This window comes from Gigantopelta aegis, chromosome 11, assembly GCF_016097555.1.
Source record: "Gigantopelta aegis isolate Gae_Host chromosome 11, Gae_host_genome, whole genome shotgun sequence".
Taxonomy (NCBI): domain Eukaryota; kingdom Metazoa; phylum Mollusca; class Gastropoda; order Neomphalida; family Peltospiridae; genus Gigantopelta; species Gigantopelta aegis.
Window position 1 is genome coordinate 26,696,650 of NC_054709.1, and position 17,713 is coordinate 26,714,362.

At 42.0% G+C, this 17,713-nt stretch overlaps 1 protein-coding gene across 1 annotated transcript; it reads right to left on the minus strand.

The window, feature by feature from the left end:
- Nucleotides 1-1,849: 1,849 nt before the first annotated feature.
- Nucleotides 1,850-7,573, minus strand: LOC121385123. Its single transcript, XM_041515660.1, has 3 exons — nt 7,535-7,573; nt 2,090-2,717; nt 1,850-2,049 (listed from the first exon to the last, which is right to left on the minus strand). Exons 1-3 carry the CDS (start codon nt 7,571-7,573, stop codon nt 1,850-1,852), a joined length of 867 nt encoding a protein of 288 aa, XP_041371594.1.
- Nucleotides 7,574-17,713: the final 10,140 nt, after the last annotated feature.

Consider the following 17,713-nt stretch of genomic DNA (forward strand, 5'->3'; position numbering starts at 1 on the left):
TATATATATATTTGTTTTGTTTTGGGGGGTTTTATTTGTTTTGGGTTTTTTTTTTAAAAACGTATACATTTTGTAGGCATACATATATATTTATATATAAAATAATATAATGTTCACATTGCGGGGAATGGTAAGTAGCAACGGGTTACAATCGATAAAAGTCAATAGTAAATGGGTAATACATGCATAGCAATAATATACAATATAATAACATATGTCATGTATCAATATTGTCTGTTCTATGCGTGGTCGAATACTTAAACAATTTAATTAGCTGCTTTTAATTAGCTGGACAGCAGTTGCGTTAATTTAAATGTTGAAGATTTACGTTTTCTCCATAACATTTAACAAAGACTAATATTAGGACATATCAAGACGTACCAAACCGATGTGAATAGGCCCAATATGAATAGAACATCAGCGCAAAGAAATGACAGAGTACATCAAACGAGCGTATTTGTATATATAATTGAACGAGATGTTATTCTTCTATCTTTACAGTGGTGTATCAAAGGGCTGTGCGTTTCTAGTCCGGATGCCCCGACTGTTTACGGTAAGGGTATTACGTGGTCCAGGTATAATCTCACCGTCACACACACACAACACACACACACACACACACACACACACACACACACATAGACACACACACAAACAGAGACACACACACACAGACACACACACACCACACATAGATACAGAGACACACACACACAGACACACCACACACACACACACACCACACACAGACACACACCACACACACACCACACACACCACACACACACACACACACACACATATACACACACACACATTCACGCATAAACACACGAAATGTCATAATAAAATGTAGAAACAGGATTCATTCCTTAATCCTGAAAGACAGACAGTGTGTGGCATGTAATACGATATACGCTGCAGAGGCTTAATGAGAATTGCTTCCCTTGTCGGCTCCGTCAAAGTAAAGAAGTGTAACATTTCAAACCGGCCTCGGTGGCGCAGTGGTTAAGCCATCGGCCTACAGGCTGGTAGGTACAGTGTTCTTAGCCCGGTACCACCTCCAATCCAGAGAGAGTTCTTAAGTGCTCAATGGGTAGTTGTAAGGCCACTACACCCTCTTCTGTCTCACTAACCATTAACCAACTAACAACTAACCCACTCTCCTGGACAGACAGCCCAGATAGCTGCGGTGTGTTTGCGCCCAGGACAGCATGCTGGAACCTTAATAAGCACGAAAATAAGTTGAAATGCAATGAAACATTTCAAACTCTAGGTGGCGAACTTTTCTTCTTCTTTTTAAAAATATTTTTAAATGTTATTTGTTGATTTTAGATTTCTGTTTTATTGGTGGGGGGGGGGGGGGGTACTTGCTTGTTTTGGCTTGGGAACCTAATAATAATAACACAACACATTTTATTTACGGTTATATGGCGTCAGACATATGGTTAAGGATCACACAGATATTGAGGAAGGAAACTCGCTGTCGCCACTTCATGGGCTACTCTTTCCGATTAGCAGCAAGGGATCTTATATGCACCATCCCACAGACAGGGTAGTACATACCACGGCCTTTGATGTGCCAGTCGTGGTGCACTGACTGGAACGAGAAATTAAGTATGGTGATGATGATGATGATGATAATAACAACAACAATAACAGGTTCCCCGTCGATAGGTTTTGCATCCTAATAATAATAAGAAAGAAAGCAAGAAAGAAAAAGGAAATAAAAAGTGTTCTTTATTTCAGACGACTGTCCACAAGGTGACGAGGCAGGTTTTGGGTGTACCCAGGCGGGCTGCCTACTTATGACCCAAAGTGATCGGATCCGGCATTGCTGCGCCACATGTCACCCAAACCCTACACCAACACCTCCGCCACCTACAACGTCGCCCACAACGTCGCCCACAACGTCACCCACAACATCGCCTACAACGTCACCCACAACGTCGCCCACAACGTCGCCCACGACGTCGCCCACAACGTCACCCACAACATCGCCTACAACGTCACCCACAACGTCGCCCACAACGTCACCCACAACATCGCCTACAACGTCACCCACAACGTCGCCCACAACGTCGCCCACAACAATCGTAAACGTCACCCACAACGTCGCCCACAACGTCACCCACAACGTCGCCTACAACGTCACCCACAACGTCGCCCACAACATCGCCCACGACGTCGCCTACAACGTCACCCACTACATCGCCTACAACGTCACCAACAACGTCGCCCACAACGTCACCAACAACGTCGCCCACAACGTCACCAACAACGTCGCCCACAACGTCGCCTACGACGTCACCCACAACGTCCCCAACAACGTCGCCCACGACGTCGCCCACAACGTCACCAACAACATCGCCCACAACGTCGCCTACAACATCACCCACAACGTCGCCCACAACGTCGCCCACAACGTCGCCCACAACGTCGCCCACAACATCGCCCACAACGTCACCCACAACGTCGCCTACAACGTCACCCACAACGTCGCCCACAACATCGCCCACGACGTCGCCTACAACGTCACCCACTACATCGCCTACAACGTCACCAACAACGTCGCCCACAACGTCACCAACAACGTCGCCCACAACGTCACCAACAACGTCGCCCACAACGTCGCCTACGACGTCACCCACAACGTCCCCAACAACGTCGCCCACAACGTCGCCCACAACTACGACGACGACAACTACTGCTTCACACTGTGGGAGAAGGTGCCGTTGCCGAATATACAAACGTCACGGACTGTGTTCGCTATGCAGATACAGCAGGTGGTTACGACGTCTGTGCCGATATTGCCGATGTTGGAGGAGGCACCACTGGGGGAGACGTCACTGGGGGAGACGTCACTAGGGGCGCCGTTGAGTTTGACTTTTTTTTTTTTTTTTTTTTTGGGGGGAATTTTTTTTTGGGTCTATTTGACTTCATTCCTTATGAAGGTTTTGTTTTTGTTTTTGTTTGTTTTTGTTGTGTGTGTTTGTTTTTTTTGTGGGTTTTTTTAGTGGGTTTTTTTTCGGGGGGGGGGGGGGGGGGGGTGGGGGGTGGGAGGGGGTTGTTGTTATTTTTTTTAATTTTTTTTTTCTCTTGTCTTTATTTCAGACGTTGTGGGTTTTTGATATTCCCTAGGTGATCGTAACATATTAAAAGGACATACCCTAGTTTCAACCAGTGGCAATAAACACAAAGTTAGTTAATCTACAAACCTGTAAAACATTTGGATAAAGTTACAACTGAGTGAAACATAAGTCTGTGACTTTGAAATGGTGAAATACCCTCTAAAAATAGACTAAAATTTGACTCCATAACTGTTACTTCTAAAAATATGAGAAATGCATTTTGTGATATTAGAAACACAGGGATGACCAAAAACACTTCGAATGTATGGAAATGGATAATCTAAACAATAAAATCTAAGTAAAGTATGATTTCAGTTATCAAAAACGGTTCTAATAGTAAAACAATATGCCTTAGTGTTTAAAAACTAGGGTATATCCCTTTAAATAATTTATTTATGATAATAATATATTATGTGGGCATCTTTCTTACATATAAAAGTGGTACAAACACACATACACACACACGCACATACACAGACAGACATACACACGCACACACACACATAGACAGACATGCACACACACACACACACACACACATACACAGACAGACATACACACGCACACACACACATAGACAGACATGCACACAGACACACACACATACACAGACAAACAGACAGACATACACACGCGCATACACACATAGACAGACATGCACACACACACACACACACACACACACATACACAGACAAACAGACAGACATACACACGCGCATACACACACACAACACACACACACACACACACACACACACGCACATACACAGACAGACAGACATACACACACACGCACATACACAGACAGACAGACATACACACACACACACATAGACAGACATGCACACACACACATACACAGACAAACAGACAGACATACACACGCGCATACACACACACACACACACACACACACACACACTTCTTTTTTTTCTAGTCAAATCTAGTGTAGTGAAAAGTGCTTATTCCTTGCTTCCTGTCAATAAACAAAAATCGAAAATAGTAGTGTTCTTGTTTCTGTTGTTTTGTTTTAACTTTTCTGAGACTTCTTCATTTCTTTCACCAAAGACGTGCATTACCCCACCATCATCACTGAAACCCTCCCCTCCCCCCTCCCCCTCCACCTAACTTCGCATGGTAGTAGTGATAATGTTGGTAACGACGACTATTATGAGAATGATGATGAAGATGATGATGAAAAAAGAAAGAAAGAAATGTCTTATTTAACGACACATTCAACACATTTTATTTACGGTTATATGGCGTCAGACATATGGCACCACACAGATCTTTAGAGGAAATCCGCTGTCGCCACTACATGAGCTACTCTTTCCGATTAGCAGCAAGGAATCTTTTAGTTGCGCTTCCCATAGGCAGGATAGCACAAACTATGGCCTTTGTTGAACCAGTTATGGATCATTGGTCGGTGCAAGTGGTTTACACCTACCCATTGAGCCTTGCGGAGCACTCACTCAGGGTTTGGAGTCGGTATCTGGATTAAAAATCCTATGCCTCGACTGGGATCCGAACCCAGTACCTACCAGCCTGTAGACCGATGGCCTAAGCACCGCGCCACCGAGGCCGGTATCATGATGAAGATGCATGGTTCAGACAGAAAAGATATGAGTGTTGGATATAGCATGCCTAGGGTGGACATTCCTGACTTAGTTACTGAATCCTCCCCCTCCGCCTCCCCCTCCACCTAACTTCGCATGGTAGTAGTGATGATGTTGGTAACGACGACGAAGATGAGAATGATGATGATGATGATGATGATGATGATGATGATGCATGGTTCAGACATAAAACAAAATATGCCTAGGTTTAACATTCAGGGCTTAGTAATGCTAGGGGCGGGACGTAGCCCAGTAGTAAAGCGTTCGCTTGATACGCGGTCGGTCTGGGATCGATCCTCGTCGGTGGGCCCATTGGGCTATTTCTCGTTCCAGCCAGTGCACCACGACTGGCATATCAAAGGCCGTGGTATGTACTACCCTGTCTGTGGGATGGTGTATATAAAAAAAACCTTGCTGCTAATCGAAAAGAGTAGCCCTTGAAGTAGCGACAGCGGGTTTCCTCTCTCAATATCTGTGTGGTCCTTAACCATATGTTTGACGCCATATAACCGTAAATAAAATGACTTGAGTGCGTCATTAAATGAAACATTTCTTTCTTTCTTTTTAGTAATGCCACGTTTCATTCAGAATAGGGTCCGAGCCATCACATGCGTACGAGACAGGGTGGGGGGAGGGGGGAGGGGAGGGGGTTGGGGGGGGGGGGCGGTCATGCAAGTAGCTTATAAACCTTACTCTGCACAGAGCTCACAGATAAGCATGGGTACCAACATTTTAGTAAAGTGCTACCATTAATTTGTTTAAAAGACACGTTTTAGACACTTGTAAACACATTGTTTCGAGATAAATCGATTTTAATATCAAGATTCCCCATAGTTTGTATATACACTAATGATCTAATGTCATCATATCTATGAAGAGTGAACCTTATGTAACATGTTTGTATAAAGCCCTACAAAAGACACGTTTATAGAAAGAAAGAAAGAAAGAAAGAAAGAAAGAAAGAAAGAAAGAAAGAAAGAAAGAAAGCAAGAAATAAAGAAAAAAATGTTTTATTTAACGACACACTCAATACATTTTATTTATATGGCGTCAGACGTATGGTTAAGGACCACACAGATTGAGAGAGGAAACCCGCTGTCGCCATTTCATGGGCTACTCTTTTCGATTAGCAACAAGGGATCTTTTATATGCACCATCCCACAGACAGGGTAGTACATACCACAAACTTTGATATACTAGTCGTGGTGCACTGGCTTCGTTTATAGAATGATGGGGCGGATTATAGATGTGTAGTGGATATATATATATATAAACCAGAGTAATAACATGACCAATAATGATGAACATTGGTTGAAAGAAAGAAAGAAAGAAATGTTTTATTTAACGACGCACTCAACACATTTTTTATATTTACGGTTATATGGCGTCAGACATATGGTTAAGGACCACACAGATTTTGAGAGGAAATCCGCTGTCGCCACTACATGGGCTACTCTTTCCGATTAGCAGCAAGGGATCTTTTATTTGCGCTTCCCACAGGCAGGATAGCACAAACCATGGCCTTTGTTGAACCAGTTATGGATCACTGGTCGGTGCAAGTGGTTTACACCTACCCATTGAGCTTTGCGGAGCATTCACTCACGGTTTGGAGTCGGTATCTGGATTAAAAATCCCTTGCCTCGACTGGGATCCGAACCCAGTACCTACCAGCCTGTAGACCGATGGCCTGCCACGACGCCACCGAGGCCGATGTTGGTTGAACGAAGTAAAAGAACCAATGAGTTGTGTCATTTACAGCATTATTACATATTCAGAAACAAGGGGCGGAATTTAGCTCAGTCGGTTGAGTGCTCGCTTGAGGTGCTTGCGTCGCAGGATCGAACCATCTTGGTGGATCCATTCAGCTGATTCGGGTTTTTTTTCATTCCAACCAGTGCACCACAACTGGATTAAGGCCGCGGTATGTGCTTTCCTGTCTGTGGAAAAGTGCATATAGAAGATCACTTGCTGCATTAGAAAAACCGGCCTTGGTGGCGTCGTGGTTAGGCCATCGGTCTACAGGCTGGTAGGTACTGGGTTCGGACCCTGAGTGAGTGCTCCGCAAGGCTCAATGGGTAGGTGTAAACCACTTGCACCGACCAGTGATCCATAACTGGTTCAACAAAGGCCATGCTTTGTGCTATCCTGCCTGTGGGAAGCGCAAATAAAAGATCCTTTGCTGCCTGTCGTAAAAAGAGTAGCCTATGTGGCGACAGCGGGTTTCCTCTTAAAACAGTGTCAGAATGACCATATGTTTGACGTCCAATAGCCGATGATAAGATAAAAAATCAATGTGCTCTAGTGGCGTCGTTAAATAAAACAAACTTTTTTTTTTTTGCATTAGAAAAATATGTAGCGGGTTTCCTCTATTCACTACGAGTCAGAATTATCACATGTTTGACATCCAATAGCCGATGATTAATATAGTTAATCAATATGCTCCAGTGGTGTCGTTAACCAAAACAAACAAATAAATAAATATTCGGAAACAATGACCTTCATTTGACCTTGAAAATGTAAGTCGAATTGACAAATTATGAAATTCAAGCAAATCAAAATGGAACCCTTGGTTATTCAGCGTCATGAAAAACATTTTTAAAGAGTTTAATCTCCCCTATAACTGAAATGTGGAGTCTGTCCCGTTGACTTGTTGTTTTTTGGGATAGCAGCAGATCGACAAAGATTTGTCTTTGATGTACCATTAAAAGAATGCAAATACACAATTAACGTATAGGTTTCAGGCAAGTACGAGTTGCGGATCTGAAATCTACACATATATTTTTACATTAGAATCGATGTTCGAACCTTCCTGACTCTCCGACATGGATAAATCGACCTGTCTCCTGGACTAATAGGGTTGTAAACGAATCACTACGCATTTTTACATGGATTACAACTAATATTATGGCGAGCCGTACTCAAGTGGTAAAGCGTTCGCTTGATGCGCGGTCGGTATAGGTCGATTTTATGTATGTATGTATGTATGTATGTATGTATGTATGTATGTATGTATGTATGTATGTATGTATGTATGTATGTATGTATGTATGTATGCATGTATATATAAATATATGTATTTGTTTATTAATTTATTTATGTGAAATACTTATACGTTTGCCATCTTGTCAAAATATATGTATCATTGTATTATGTACCTCATATGCCGTGGTTTACGGCCTGAGAGTAAATAAAGTTCTGTTCTGTTCTGTTCTGTCGGTGGGCCCATTGGGCTATTTCTCGATGCAGCCAGTGCCCCACGACTGAAATATCGTGCGTACGTGCTATCCTGTCTGTGGGATGGTGCATATAAAAGATTCCTCTGCTACTAACAACAACTTGTTCTGAATGTGCTCGTTAAACAGCCTGACCTGACCTGACCTGACCTGACTGACCTGACCTGACCTGACCTGACCTGACCTGACCTGAAGGGAAAAATGCAGCGGGTTTCCTTTCCAAGACTATATGTCAGAATTACCAAATGTTTGACATCCAATAGCCGATGCTTAATAAATCAATGTGCTCTGGAGGTGTCGTTAAACAAAACAAACTTGTATTACAACTAATATTGTGTCAGAGTGAATGAAGGAAATACACGATTGAAAAGTCTCAGGCCGAATATCTCTATCGTTTTTTCCTCAAGTTTGACGATTTGCTCCAAAATGGAGCATTTGCCCCCTCCCCCCATGCCTCCCTGTCTGGTACTCATATGCCACTTAGAAATGTCAGTTTCCTACCCCACACCCCATCCCCCTTCTTTGCCGTTGACATACACCTTGCAACGCCACTGTGCATTAACGCTGATATTTTGATAGAGATTTAAATAAACTTTAGTTTTTCTAACAGTAATTGTTGTTTATTTGTTTATTTGTTTATTTGTTTTGTTGAAAGTGACAGACCCTAATTTTTAAACACTACGACGTATTTTTCACTATTAAAGTCGTTTTTTTTTATCATCTAAATTCGAAGTATTTAAATTTTATTATTTTGAATATTCCATTTCGTACACCTGAAGTGGTACTGGTCATTCAGGTTTTTGTAATAACCCAAAATGTTTTGGGTTTTTTTCATAATTCTAAAAACGCACGTTCGTCTGAGAAGTAATGGTTATCGAGACAATCTTTAAGTATTTGTAGACGGTTTTACCCCGTTTAAACATCACAGCATCTAGTTTCTAACTGTTATAAACTTATCCAACTGTGTTTCAGATTTGTAGATTAACTAAACATAGTGTCCATTTTTACAGGCTGAAACTAGGAACTGCGCCTTTAACGACACCACCAAGGCACATTGATTTAATCTTGTCGGCTATACCGGCCTCGGTGGCGTCGTTGTTAGGCCATCGGTCTACAGGCTGGTAGGTACTGGGCTCGGATCCCAGTCGAGGCATGGGATTTTTAATCCAGATACCGAATTCAAACCCTGAGTGAGTGCTCCGCAAGGCTCAATGGGTAGGTGTAAGCCACTTTCACCGACCAGTGATCCAAATGGTTCAACAAAGGCCATGGTTTGTGCTATCCTGCCTGTGGGAAGCGCAAATAACAGATCCCTTGCTGCTAATCGGAAAGAGTAGCCCATGTAGTGGCGACAGCGGGTTTCCTCTCAACATCTGTGTGGTCCTTAACCGTATGTCTGACGCCATATAACCGTAAATAAATGTGTTGAGTGCGTCGTTAAATAAACCATTTCTTTCTGATTTCTTTCATTGTCGGCTATAGAAAGTCAAACATTTGGTAATTTTAACAGTCTTACAAAAATAATTTACTCTCCAAGGGAAATAACTCTGTTTGGAACTAAAACACTTCCTACACCAGGTTACATCCCTTAAGAGAAATAATTCAAAAACTACAACGAAAGCGAGAACTACAACCTTGTTTTTTGCACTCAGGTGGTGGTGATTTTGCGATGATTATGACGATACGATGATGATGATGACGATGACGATGATTACGATTATGATAATAATAATAATGATGATGATGATGATGATGATGATGACGTCGACGACGACGACGATGATGATGACGACGACGATGACGCTAATTACATGATGATGATGATGACGATGACGATTACAATGATAGTGGTGATGATAATGATGAAGATGGTGATGACGACGACGACGACGATGATGATGATGATGATGATGACGACGACGATGATGATGATGGTGAAGATGATGGCTTAAGAGTTGCATGTCATGATCTACATCATCACAACTAGTGTAACAAAGATCGTGATATGTGCTATCCTGTCTGTGGGATGGTGCATATAAAAGATCCCTTGCTACTAATGGAAACATGCAGCGGGTTTCCTCTTTATTACTGTGTCAAAATGACCATGTGTTTGACATCCAATAGTCGATGATTAATAAATTGTTAAACAAAACAAACAAGCAAACTTTTTTATCAACACAAAGCACCACTGGCCTCTACAAAGGATGAGCCAGTGCACCTCGACTGGCATATCAAAGTCCGTGGTGTGTGCTATCCTGTCTGTGGAATGGTGCACATAAAAGATCCCTTGCTACTAATGGTAAAATGTAGCACTAAGACTATATATTAAAATTACAATGGTTGACATCCAATAGCCGATAATTAATAAAGCAATGAGCTCTAGCGGTGTCGTTAAGCAAAACGGTTTGATCTAAGTCAACCACCACTGGCCTCTACAAACGATGAAAAACAAATTAAAGGATCCGAAGATGTAGAAAAAGATGGTATCTATGATTCAATAATTCGAATTAAAACAAAATGAAGAAAGAAGATGATATCTATATATCTAAATTTCTTTACTTAAAATTAAACACAGCAGAAAGAAGATGATATCTATGTTTTATTACTTAAACTTAAAACAAACGATGAAAAACAAACTAAAGGATCCGAAAATGCAGAAAGAAGATGATATCTATGTTTTATTACTTAAACTTAAAACAAACGATGAAAAACAAACTAAAGGATCCGAAAATGCAGAAAGAAGATGATATCTATGTTTTATTACTTAAACTTAAAACAAACGATGAAAAACAAACTAAAGGATCCGAAAATGCAGAAAGAAGATGATATCTATGTTTTATTACTTAAACTTAAAACAAACGATGAAAAACAAACTAAAGGATCCGAAAATGCAGAAAGAAGATGATATCTATGTTTTATTACTTAAACTTAAAACAAACGATGAAAAACAAACCAAAGGATCCGAAGATGCAGAAAGAAGATGATATCTATGATTCATTACTGCATTAGAGAGAGAGAGAGAGAGAGAGAGAGAGAGAGAGAGAGAGAGAGAGAGAGAGAGAGAGAGAGAGAGAGAGAGTTTTTTTTTTTGGGGGGGGGTTGGGAGCTGCAACCCTGTAGTACTAGTAAATCTGTCGACTATGGTGGTTCCGACATTGTTGTTTGAAATCTCCAATCGTTTCTGGCGACCATTCAGGCCCGTGGGGTTGAGGGTGCGGGGTTGAGTCTGTGGGGTTGAGGGTGCGGGGTCGAGTGTGTGGTTTGACTCAAAATGTAGGGAAGGGAGTAGCCTGAGTACTCTCAGACAGCGATCATAACCGTCCAACTGTCCGTCTAGCTCCCGAACGACAGAATAGATTATAATAGATGTTTAACGACAGCCCAGCACGAAACACACATCGGCTATTGGGTGTCAAACTATGGTAAATTCGAACGACAGAGTACTCGGGCTAGCAAGGGAGCATGAACACAATAGAACACATTACACACACACGCACACACACACACACACACACACACACACACACACTACACAAATATATATACATACATACATATACACACACACACACACACACACACATACATTATGACAAACACACGTTTTGAGCCTCAAACGTGGAAGGTTCTGCACACAACTGCACCAGTGGCGGATCCAGAAAATCAATTTAGGGTGGCCCCATTGACATGAGGCGGAATGCAAAGGGGAACTTTGTGGGAGGTTTGGAGGGGGATCGTAAAACAACGAAAATTAATATATAACAAAATTATAACTGTCGCAAAATTTAGCGGGGCGGGCCCCTGCTCCCCCCCCCCCCCCACAGCCACCCCTCACCCCCCACCCCTTAGATCCGCCTCTGTGAACGACTGACCGACCCGATCCCACTGGGCTGCCATTACTGTGCGATCAATACGTAGTTGATTGTGTGCACGAGCTGTTAACACTCCGGGTCCAAGCAGAATTCATCTACAGTGGTAATGTAGTGCGAAATGATTGATTTTTCATAACACGGGTGTAAAACTATATTGAATAAATCTCGGCATGTGATAACGGTAAACTGGTATTCAGAACAAAATACAGGACAAAGGAAAGGATTTGCTCTTTAGCGACAGCTCGTCGGTGGGCCATTGGGCCATTTCTCGCTCCAGCCAGTGCACCACGACTGGTATATCAAAGGCCGTGGTACGTACTACCCTGTATGTGGGATGGTGCATACAAAAGATCCCTTGCTGTTAATTGAAAAAGAGTAGCCCACGAAGTGGCGACAGCGGGTTTCCTTTATATTATTGGTCCTTCACCATATGCCAGACGCCGTATAACCGTAAATAAAATGTGTTGAGTGCGTCGTTAAATAAAACATTTCCTTTCTTCTATCAATAACTGTGTGGTCCTTAACCATATGAATGGATTCACCGAGGTGGTTCGATCCTGCGATTCTGGATTCACCGAGGTGGTTCGATCCTGCGACGCAAACAACTTAAGTGAGCACTCAACCAACTGAGCTAAATGCCCCCCCCCCCCCCCCCCCCAACACACACACTTTTGTTTATCTTAAAGTTAAACTTTGTTTGGTTTAACGATACAACTAGAGCTCACTTATTTACGTTTTTAGCGTTGAACCAATTTTATCACATATTGCATGCCCATATCTAGTAAAAGGTAAAAAAATATGTTTTCTTTAACGAGGCCACTAGAGCACATTGATTTATTCATCGTCGGCTATTGGATGTCAAACATTTGGTCATTTTCACATTATAATCTTAGAGGGGAAACCCGCTACATGTTTCCTTTAGTAGCAAGGGATCTTTTATATGAACCACCCCGTAGACATGAGAACACATACCACGGCCTTTGATATACCAGCCATAGTATACTGGCTAGGATGAGAAATAGCCCAATGGGCCCACCAACGGGGATAGATCCCAGACCGATCGCGAATTAGGCGAGCACTTTACCACTGGGCTACGTCCAATGAAAAAATATTGTATAAATCCAATGTATATTAATATTTAGAAACACAAAATGTCCGTTGGCATGATTTGAACCTGCTGCGTCGAACCGCATATAATATGTCAGTCCACTGACCTAATTCATAAAGTTCCAGCCAGTGCACCACGACTCGTATACCAAAGGCCATGGAATGTGCTATCCTGTCTGTGGAATGGTGCGTATGAAAGATCCCTTGCCACTAATGGAAAAATGTAGCGGGTTTCCTCTCTAAGACTGTAATAAAATGTGTTGAGCGCGTCGTTAAATTCCTTTCCTTCCTTTCCTTTAAGACAATACGCATGTTTGACTTTAAGCTGTTTGATATCCAATAGCCGATAATTAATAAATCAATATGCTCCAGTGATGTCGTTAAACAAAACAAAGTTTGACTTTAAGCTGTTTGAGATCCAATAGCCGATAATTAATAAATCAATATGCTCCAGTGATGTCGTTAAACAAAACAAAGTTTGACTTTAAGCTGTTTGAGATCCAATAGCCGATACTTAATACATCAATATGCTCCAGTGATGTCGTTAAACAAAACAAAGTTTGACTTTAAGCTGTTTGATATCCAATAGCCGATACTTAATACATCAATGTGCTCCAGTGATGTCGTTAAACAAAACAAAGTTTGACTTTAATTTATAAAGCTATTTTGCCATACCGTATCTCTGCACAATGAAGAGTCGAATGGGCATTTGGTAAAATAGTGGTCGATTCCATGAATCTCTCCGTCTGGTGCCTCGTCTATAGGAGGACAGCCACTCACGAGGAGATCCTTTACTGGACTAGTTTTCAAGTTCAAGTTCTTTATTTGCCTTAAGTTAAAAAACCCCAACAACTTATCAGCATAAATACACACATATATAATCACGATATATATACAAATATACAAATACAGGTGGAGAGTGATTTAAGAATTAATGGTAAAATTAACATAGTATACTAGTAATAGTGGTGTGATGTACATATATATGTGCACTATAAACATTATCGTGGTATAGTACTAATTCTAATTCTAAATATATATATGTATATATTGATGTATACCAGATGAAATGTGATTAATATACTAGCTAATGAAACGGCAGGTTAGTGGATGTCATATTTTAAGTAAGCTGCAGTAAATCGTCTCTAACTTTATTTGCCAAAACTAAATATTTTCCCAGGTTATTGATGTCTTTATTGTTTTCAGTTGTTAATAGTTCAGTGAGCCTAAACACGCTTGGACGTCTGTGGTAACATTGTTTAATATACTTATTCCTCAAATCATTCATAGCTGGGCAAATAAGGATAAAATGATATTTGTATTTTTGAACAGTTCTTTACACTGTTTTTATTTCAATCTTGAATTTTTATATTGATGTTGATCGTCACCTTATTTGTTTGCATTACCATAGTTTGACACCCAATAACCGATGTATTTTTCGTGCTGGGGTGTCGTTAAGCATCCATTCATTCATTCATTTGGTAATTCTGACTCGTAGTCATCAGAGGAAACCCGCTACATTTTTCCTAATGAAGCAAGGTATCTTTCATATGCACCATTCCACATACAAGATAGCACATACCACGGCTTTGATGTAACAATCGTGGTGCATTGGCTAGAGCGAGATATAGAAATGAATGTCATACCATGTAGTGTATTTGCTGTCTGCTGAGGTTTTACGAGAGTTGTTCTTCTTTTCGGACTACTTGAAATAAAGATTTGTTATCGTTTTCGTTTTTGTTTTTGTTTTCTCCACAAGCCGAAATTGACCGAAATGTTCCGAACTGCCAGCACGTAATTAATTCTCCGATGTTTACCGAATCCCGATTAGGCCTTTACCAACGTGTAGTAGATTAGTGTTTCTGTTTCTGTAGACGGTGGCAGCTTTCCCGACGATCCCCGGAATGCCAAGGCGCTTGTGTATTTTTGGCCAGACACTAGCGTATGTTATTAGTCCAGCAAGCCAACAATATTCAATTGATACAACAGCGCGTGGCTATCAGCACGTGCTAATGGTGTCGCGTTACACACAAGTGGTGAGTGCTATTGAAAATGCAATAAACATCAGAAAACCAGACACAGCTAGTCCGTTAGGCTAAAAACGGACTAGTTGGTCAGATCAAAGTTCTAGAATTATGCTGCGATGCGACTTTTTTTTAAACATGGATTGTACCGAAAAGATGGCGAGTGCGAGTGCGAATAATTTTTACATGCTCATATACCACTAGAGTTTCGAGCATGTCCGTCCCGGGGCCTGTCTCTGGATAGCCAGTGACTCGCTCCGGGACAGGAAAAATTAAGGGGACAATTTTGAAATCTATATCCAAAAATTAATTAGTGGGCCTTTAAAATTTTGATGCGCATCTCTAATTAATATAATTAATTAAAAAAAGAAATCCTACTCATTAAATTTGGTCGCTAGATTAGATTGGGCGGTCAAAAAGAAATTAGATAGATAACTAGTTTAACGGGTGGGGAGAGGGTGGGGGGGGGGGGGGAGATGAAAAGATGGGTATATTTGATACCAAAACAAGGGGCATATTTAAATACGGTACGGTAGGTTACAGTGGCGGATCTAGAAAATCCATTTAGGGGGCCCCAGTGACATGAGGTGGAATGCCAAGGGAACTTTAAGGGAGGTTTGGAGGGGGGGGGGGGGGGTCGTAAAAAAATGAAAATTAACATATAATAAAATTATAACTATAGCAAAATTTAGTGGGGCCCGGGTCCCTGCCCCCCCCCCCCCCCCCCCCCCCCCCCCCCCCCCCCCCCCCCCCCCCCCCCCCCCCCCCCCCCCCCCCCCCCCCCCCCCCCCCCCACCCCCGACGCCATATAACCGTAAATAAAAAATGTGTTGAGTGCGTCGTTAAAAATAAACATTTTTTTCTTTCTTTCTTTTAAAAACCACACTTACTACGTCCCTCCGGACTAAATTCATGCGCGATGGCATTTTGGCTCCAAATGCGGTTTTACGTCTTAGCAAGAAAAGCCAGGCAAAAATCCACGTCATACCGCAAGAAGCGCCAACCAGATGCGCGGACGGTGTGGGATCGATCCTCGTCGGTGGGCCCATTCGGCTATTTCTCGTTCCAGCCAGTGCACCACGACTGGTGTAACAACGGCCGTGGTATGTACTATCCTGTCTGTGGGATGGTGCATATGAAAGATCCCTTGCTGCTAATCGAAAAGAGTAGCCCATGAAATGGCGACAGCAGGTTTCCTCTCTCAATATCTGTGTGGTCCTTAACCATATGTCCGGCGCCATATAACCGTAAATAAAATGTGTTGAGTGCGTCATTAAATAAAACATTTCTTACCTTCATTCTTATAAAGGCAGGCAAAAATCGACCGCGGGAAATAATATTAAAAACATGTTGACGCGCGAGGGTCAAAATCGACGCGCGCGCTGACCAGAGACCAGCAAGATATTTTGTTTGGCCTTATACACTGGTCTTATTTTATGATGTAATCGTAAAGCCATCGGAATGTTTTATTTAACGACGTACTCAACACATTTTAATTACGGTTATATAGCGTCGGACATATGGTAAAAAGAGTTTTGTTTAACGACACCACTAGAATACATTAATTTATTTACTCACTCATCGGCTATTGGATATTAAAAACGTTTGGCAATTTTGATATATAATACCCGCTACATGTTTTTCCATTATCGTCATAGTGAAAGGGTTTTACGTGCACATTCAGGACCGGTCTCGGTGGCGTCGTGGTTAGGCCATCGGTCTACAGGCTGGTAGTTACTGGGTTCGGATCCCTGGTTCAACAAAGGCTATGGTTTGTGCTATCTTGCCTGTGGGAAGCGCAAATAAAAGATCCCTTGTAAAACAGTAGCCTATGTGACGACAGCGGGTTTCCTCTAAAAGCCAGTGTTAGAATTTTGACGTCCAATAGCCGATGATAAGATAAAAAAAAATCAATGTGCTCTAGTGGCGTCGTTAAATAAAACAAACTTTACTTTGCACATTTAAAGCAAACTGTTGTAGCCTATGATTATTTCATTAGAAGCAATCATTGTAAAGTGTGTTTTATTTAACGACGCCACTAGAGCACATTGATTTTTTTTATCTTATCATCGGCTATTGAACGTCAAACATATGGTCAGTCTGACACTGTTTTTTTAGAGGAAACCCGCTGTCGCCACATAGGCTACTCTTTTACGACAGGCAGCAAGGGATCTTTTATTTGCGCTTCCCACAGGCAGGATAGCACAAACCATGGAATTTGTTGAACCAGTTATGGATCACTGGTCGGTGCAAGTGGTTTACACCTACCCATTGAGCCTTAGGGAGTACTCACTCAGGGTTTGGAGTCGGTATCTGGATTAAAAATCCCATGCCTCGACTGGGATCCGAACCCAGTACCTACCAGCCTGTAGACCGATGGCCTAACCACGACGCCACCGAGGCCGGTTCAGCAATCAATGAGTGTGTGACACTGAAATAGGGAAATACCTTTAAAATGGTAGACTAGAGCTTGTCAGTCTAATCGTTAAGGGGCGGGGCGTTACCCAGTGCTAACGCGCTTGCTTGATGCGCGGTCGGTCTAGGATCGACCCCTGTCGGTGAGCCCATTGGGTTATTTCTCGTTCCAGCCAGTGCACCACGGCTGGTATATCAAAGACCGTGGTACGTGCTATCCTGTTTGTGGGATGGTGCATATAAAAGATTCCTTGCTATGACTGTCAAAATGACATCCAATAGCCGATGATTAATAAATTAATGTGCTCTTGAG

Excerpts from the sequence above, each read along its gene's own strand:
- LOC121385123 (XM_041515660.1), bottom strand. The coding sequence starts at position 7,573 with ATGTCGGAGAGTCAGGAAGGTTCGAACATCGATTCTAAT. Across the intron at positions 2,718-7,534 it reads GTTCGAACATCGATTCTAAT|TGTGAAGCAGTAGTTGTCGT; the intron begins GTAAAAATATAT and ends CTTCTCCCACAG. Across the intron at positions 2,050-2,089 it reads GGGTGACGTTTACGATTGTT|GCGATGTTGTGGGTGACGTT; the intron begins GTGGGCGACGTT and ends GTGACGTTGTAG.